Consider the following 7,107-nt stretch of genomic DNA (forward strand, 5'->3'; position numbering starts at 1 on the left):
CTCATCAAAATATCTACTAGGATTTTCTCTGAAGTAAGCTACCACCAAATAAATTCTTTCACTAAAATTAAAATAAAATAAAATAAAATAAAATAAAAGCATTCTGACTTCTTTTTGGCCTTAGAAAGTAAGCTCCATACTTTGTGGCTTGGCATTTGGAGCTTCCTATATTTTATCTTTTTGCAAAATTGTTCTGGCTCCCCAACTGGGCCATATGCTCCTGGAGGGAGCCTTTTATGTATTTTACTCTTTGTGTCCAAGAGCCTATAATAGTTCTGTGAGTTACATACATATGGCGAGGCTGGCTGCCTGGGCAAGTGACAGTTGGCAGGTTTGTTAATTAAATTGCAGCCTATGTTTCTCACAGACCTTATTTATCTAGATCTTAGAAGACAGTGGCGTAAGTAGTCCTCCTTTTGGTTCTAATCTAATTTGTTTTGATGAGTATGCCCTTAGAATGAAATATCAGACTTCTTCCTCCCTCCTTCCCAACTTTGCAGGGCTGTTTCCTTGTACTGATGGACTGTGTTGTCTAGCTGTTGGTAACTTCTCTGTCTTCGATCCTAATCACTTCTTTTCCCGTTTCTGTAACCTCAGTTTTGGGCGGTCCATGTGATGCAGAGACTCATCTCTTTTACAGCGTCCCTGGCATCTTGGTCTTCCCTCTGCCAAAAACCTTCATTGGCCCACAGTTGCTAACATAATAAAGTTAAACTCTACAGCACTCCTTAGAACTTCTAAAGCCTTCCATCCCCTTGCCCTCCCAACCTTGTCTCTCCTACATCACCTCTCACCTCCCCCATTCCCCATCCTGGGCTCAACCACTGCAGAAACCTTGAGTCTCCAACACACGCCCACTGCTTGTTCCTGCCACAGCATCTGCTGTCACTTGTTCATGGGGCCCCCAGGACAGTCTTTCTTCCATCACTTCTGCCTTTTACCCCAGTGTCTTTCCAGTCCCATCCAGATGTCACCCCTCCCTTGAAGCCTTTCCTAAATTCTGTGCTGTTTTCCAAGTGTTCCGTCAATACCTTCATGGTGGTGACACCCCGTTCTGCCTTCTTCTTACATAAGTGTTTGCTGTCCACCTTTCCCATTTACTTCTTTCCTTTGTTACTAAGTACTCACTTTGCACCAAGTACCGGAGACCTAAAGATGTAAAAGATAGGCTTGGTCTCTGTGTCAGAGAAATTTGCCACTCAGAGGAGTAGACAAAGAAAATGAACTTGTCTTGCAAGCTTTTTGTCTGTTCTGTTGGCCACTAAATCTAAACTGTCTTCAACAGTGTCAAATGTATAGTTACTGCTCAAGAGAGGTTTGCTGAATGGATAATCTATCAGAACATGCATGTATGTATACATACATATACTTGCATGCATGTGTGTATGTTATATGAAGCCCAGTGCAATCACAGAGTTGGGTTCTAACTGGACATGGCTTGGCACACATGCGTCTCTCGTTTTAGGCAAGAGTAAGGTCTTCGTTTGCATTTTCCCATGTTGCAGACCCTGAACTTCTTGAATTGTGAGTGCTTGGTAAATGCTTGTAGTACTATTTCTCGCCAGACCAGACCTCAACATTTTCTCCTTCAGATGCTTTGCCTGGCCTGAATTCAAGGACAAACTGGTCCAAACTTCTTTCTCCCTCATGCTTGCTCCTTGAACCAAACTCGGGGTCTTTGGAGGCCTTTGTTTATTGCAAAGGTGGAACTAGGACTGCCCCAACACCTCCTGCTAGAGCAACCCCTCCCTGAGGGACTTGTCAAGAATGGTCCAATATGGCGCCCGGCAGTGGCATGCACCTTTAATCCCAGCCCTCAGGAGGCAGAGGCAGGCAGATCTCTGTGAGACTGAGGCCAGCCTGGTCCACATAGTGGACTGGGACTAGGGAGATCCTGTCAAACCTCCATAAAACCAACCAACCAACCAACCAAAAAATAATGGCCCAAGATGATAGAACGATGTGTTGGTTGCTTTACTTGTTGCTGTGGCAAAATACCTGGCAAGTAGCAATTTAAGAAAAAAAAGGTTTATTTTGGCTTGTGGTGAGAGATTACAGTTAGTCCACTGTGGTGGGGAAGGCATGGTGGCAGGAGTGTGGGACAGCAGGTTGCATTGTATTCACTCACAGTCAGTCAGGAGCAGAGAGATGAATACTGGAGGTCAGCTTGCTTTCTCCATTTTAAAATGTGTGTGTGTGTGTGTGTGTGTGTGTGTGTGTGTGTGTATGTGGTGTACATGTAGAGGTCAGAGGACAACCTGGAGTGTCATCCTTGGTAACACTAAACACCTCCTTTGAGACAGGATCTCTCATTGGCCTGAATCTCACCCATCAGGCTAGCCTGGTGATCTCTCTGGTTCCCCTGTGCTGGGAAGACAAGCCTGGGTGACCATGCCCAACTTTTTATGTGGGTATTAGAGATCAAAATCAGGCCCTTGCTCTGGAAAAGCAAGCAGTTTACTGACTGAATCACACCTCTCTGACTCTTGATTTCTCCTTTTTATTTAGTAAGAATCGCAATCCATGGGATGGGGCTATCCACACTCTGGTGGGTCTTCTGTCCTCAATGAAACTTTTCTGAAAACACACCCAGACCTATGTTTCCTAGATGATGCCAAATCTAGTTGACAATCAAGATTGATTATAATACATGGCTTTATTATGTAATTGCTTAAACTGATAGAGTTTACTTCCTGTGCATAGAGCATTACTTTATCAATCTCAAGATACTCAAAACATAGCCTCTTATTCTGGAAATGCTTGGTATTACTGCTGTGGGAGATTTGATAGGCTGTTGAATCACAATGGTTGGATCAACAGAATTTCTTATCATCTCCCCAGTAACTCAATTCAACTCACATTTCTTGAGCTCCTGCTTCGGTCTGTACACTGAGATAGATAAGAGACATGTTGTGAGAGATGAGGCATGCAGTCCTGCTATCAGCAGGCGTTCAGAGTTGACAGCATAAGGGATGGGTTAACAAAAGCATTTCAGTAATCACAGAACACGGCAAAATGTGTTCAGTAGGATGAACTTGGTGGTTCAAGCAGCTCCCATGGACATCTGGACATGGTGACGGAGCTGGGGATGTGGAAAGGGTCATAAATCTCTCTGAGGAATGGAGCCAGGGAAGAGACAAGAAAACCAGGAAAGCCAAAGAGAGCCATGTGGTACCCACAGGACAAGTAGGAAAAGGAGGCTGAGCCCCTCATTCTTCTTACCTACAGGAAAACCAAATATGCTTTCCAGATGCTCCCAGAAATGGGCCCAAACACCAGAGACTGTGGAAGCTTAGACTTGCCGTACAACTCCAGAGGATCTCACACCCCTGACAGGAAAGGCAAGCATGGTGCATGTGCAGCCTAGAGCCTCACCAGCTGGAGCTTGTGGTTCCTAATGTTGTGGCCTTGCCTTTTTGCCCGAGCTCCTTATTCTGGTCTACGCCCAGTCCTAGTCTGTTTGTGGGGCATTTATCCTGAGTGAGAAATGATGAACCAGGAAGTGTGATGGGGAGGCGCTGAGAGAAGGGACCCTGAAGGACAGAAGAGATGGCTTGATTTTGATCCTCTACTCTTCTCTTATCTCTTCTTTCTTTTTTTAAAAAAATTTATTATTTATTTTTTTATTTTATGTGTATGAGTGTATTGCCTGCATGTATGTGAGCGCACCCATGTCATGCAATGCCGTGGAGGTCAGAAGAGAGTGTCGGATTCCCCTGGAACTGGAGTTATGGATGGTTGTTAGCCACCATGTGGGTGCTGGGAATTGAACCCGAGTCCTCTGCAAGAGCAGTCAGTGCTCTTAACCGCTGAGCCATCTCCCCAGCCCCCTCTTCTTCTTTCTTTAACAACAAAAGAGAGAAAGGAAAAAAAATCTTGGTGGTTTTAGAATGCTATTTAGGCTGTTTTGGAGTTAGGATTTAGCTGTGTAAATCTCCAGAAAGCTGTTTATATAAGCAGTTCCAATCTAGCAGACTCAATGTGTACACCAACGCCTTTGTTGTGTTATTATAATTTGCTAAGTGATTTTCAGTTTCTTTTAGTGCCTGAATCTGCCAGAATATTGCAGGCTTTATTTTACCATGTGCTTTTCTTTTTCTGCTTCCCCGGGTTACCTTAAGACCCCAAACTGTATGTTACAAAACAGACTGACCCATAGTGTTGACAAGACCTTAGAGACTGGAGAGACTGAATCATCAAGATAACCATAGGAGGGGGTGGAGAGATGGCTCAGTGGTTAAGAGCACCAGCTGCTTTTTCAGAGGACCTGGATTTGGTTCCCAGCACCCACATGGCAGCTAACAATCTTCTGTAACTATAGTTCCAGGGGACCCAGTGCCCTCTTCTGGCCTCTGTGGGCATTGCATGACACAGATGCACTTACATACATGCAGGCAAAAAGATTAACTTATGAAAGAAGTCAGTTGGCAGGGAAAGACTGAAACCTTTCCCTACTTGGGCTTCATGTACCAAATGGAACATGCTCAGGCCAGTTTGCGAGGGATGACAGGAGGCTCTTCCTCACTTGAGCTTCATCCAGCTAACAGAGTATTCTTGAGAAAGGCCCATTAATGCAAACCGAAGAGAAGGGCACTATATAAAGGTCCTATAAAACACTATAGGCCTGTAACTCAATGCTTTATGGGCAACTTCCTCAGCTCACTAGCCCACTCCTATTCTAGGGATGCTTTGCCTTTCTTAATAAGTAGTCTCTCTTTCTACTTCCGTGTGTCCCTGGTACAATCTTTTGCCCTGAGACACAAGAACCTGGAATTGGATGCCCCTTGAAAGCAGATCGAAGGCCAGGCACTAAGCATGCTTTCCCTACACACTGTGCTTTCTCAGTCTGTCTCTGAAGCCTTGTCTCCCCTTCCATCATGGGACTACTTGCTTATTTCAATTGCAAAAGGCCTGGCTTTCTCTCTTCCTCTTCTTCATCCCCTTCCTCCAGGCAGTTGCCAAGATTTACAGCTTGTCTGCCCTTTTGTTTTTCTCTCAAAGTCTAATAAAACTGTCCTTAAGCTTTCTTCTGAGTCAGTTTTTAAATTATCTTATTAATGAGATTAAGAACCCAAAAGGAAACTTTGGCTTCCCCAGTAACAATAGGAAATACGTTTATCAATCAGAATGAGTAATACTCGTTTTCACAGAGATTTATGACCAAAGAAATGTAGACTTACAGAAGGGAGGTGATTATTCCCTATTACACTATGCCCCTCCTATTTTGTGTCCTAGCAACAGTTAGGGATTTTGTTGTTAATCCCCACATGTTTGGGCTGTATGTGCTGTGTGTACATCTATCTATAGGGAAAAGAGCAGGGCAGCTAGTTGCTGGCCAGCGTTAAGCGTACTGAGTCTTAAGACCAGTGATTAGCTGTTGATTCTGCCTGAAATGGACTTGGGAAGTGATGCTAGCTTTGAATTCCCATCAGCTTCAGAGAGTATGAGCACTGGAAAGTCAAAATGATTGGGTTGGTTCACTTGGAAACTTGGAGTTTCTTTAAGTCTCAAGTCTGGTTTAGGTGCTGTCTACTCCAAAATGATTAAATTCTCCATAATATCACTTGTTTACACCATTTAATTCTTTCCAACATATCATTAAAGAATCAGAGGGTTTTAGGGGAACCATAGAGATGTGATTCAACCTATTCCATAGTACTATGACTGCTACTGTGATGGCCTGGTGTTACCAGTCAATTGGATGGGTCCATTTTCTTTTCCCAGATAGAAGGAAAAGCTCTTCTAGTGCTAGCAATAATAGGTCTCTGAGCGCCAAGGTTGGAGTGGCAGATGCACAGGCTTATAGCTCCAAACTGAGAACCAGGGGCCTGTAACTCCAAGTTTTAGAAGCCAGAGCTGTATATCCTTCGACACTCAGGTTATAGGTATATTTAAACATTAGCAGTTCTGGCACTTGGTAGCTATCAGAATTCTTGACTTTAAGCAGCAGTGAGCAGCGACAGCAGTAGAGAATGGCAAGCCATAGCAGATGGCGCCGTCTATCGGTACAGCCTTGAGTGCTGGGACCCTGGGCCCCACAGAGACAAGCATTCTTGGGCCGAAGATGTTGGGATCCACAGCTCTTGACAGTGGTGAGTCTACAGGTCTTGGGCCTCGGCTATCTGAGCCCCTTGGCCCTTAAGATTTGGCAGGTCTCTGGGATTCTTCCAGCCACCTGCACTTTGTTCTTCTAGGCTCTTTACAGCCATCTGTCTTTCCTCAGCCTAAGTTCGTCACCTTCCCTCACTCTCTCCATGCCCCCATCCCTAGTCTCTGCCATCTCTGTTGCTCATCATTTCTGCACTGGCCATTCTCTGGAGCTCCACAGCTGCTTCTTGTTGCCATCACTGTCGTCACTGACCTGCTGCCATCTGCACCGCTGACACTTGGTTGCCACGTCTCTTGTCATCTCTCTTTCTGTTCCCAGCTCAGCCTGTTCTACTAACAATGAAAAACAGTGAGCTGTGTAAACCTCCAAAGACCAAGCAAGCAAAAAGATTGCCTGAGAGAAGGCTTCTATTGGGCCTCATATTGCAAAACCAAGGATCAAATCTATAACCTACTTAAAAGAAACGTTAGGAACAACTTCAAGACTGTGGAGCAGGCAATGGAAGGTTAGATACATTAAGAGCACAAACAAAACAAAACGCTGACAAACTGGGCTTTATCAAGTGTAAAATCACTTGTATCAAAGTACATCTTAAGAAAGTGAAAATATAATCTATGGAATGGTGGAGTCTCTTTGCAAGTCATATATCATCTAAGTGTCTAGATCCAGAATAAGCAATTCTTGCAACAGAAATAATATCCTAGTTAAGAGCAGATGTAGTATTTAATAAATGTTTCTACAAGAAAGATATACAAATGTTCAGTAAATAAAATGAAAAGATATAATCAGGCAAATTCATTAGGGAAACACAAATCAATGCCATACTAAGATGCATTTGTACCCATTACAATAATGGATACCCCCAACACCTGTTTGTATCATGGCACCCCTCCCTCCATGATGAAATGTTGAAAGGCCTAATCTTGTGCAGGCCTTGTGCAGATAACCACAGCTGTAGTGTGTTCATGAGTGCAAGAGCTATTTCACGTCCAGAAGAC

The 7,107-nt window shown here is 44.0% G+C and overlaps 1 protein-coding gene across 1 annotated transcript in view; it reads left to right on the top strand.

Moving 5' to 3' along the window:
* The first annotated feature begins 5,989 nt into the window (after positions 1 to 5,989).
* The window catches only part of LOC103729582 (collagen alpha-6(VI) chain-like), a 9,957-nt gene continuing 8,839 nt past the window's right edge, over positions 5,990 to 7,107 (top strand). Inside the window, exon 1 of the mRNA XM_008827663.1 lies at positions 5,990 to 6,092. Coding sequence (XP_008825885.1) covers positions 5,990 to 6,092 — 103 coding nt within the window. The remainder of the gene's footprint in view (positions 6,093 to 7,107) is intronic.

The sequence above is a fragment of the Nannospalax galili genome, unplaced genomic scaffold (assembly GCF_000622305.1).
Source record: "Nannospalax galili isolate Female #2095 unplaced genomic scaffold, S.galili_v1.0 scaffold8853, whole genome shotgun sequence".
NCBI lineage: Eukaryota > Metazoa > Chordata > Mammalia > Rodentia > Spalacidae > Nannospalax > Nannospalax galili.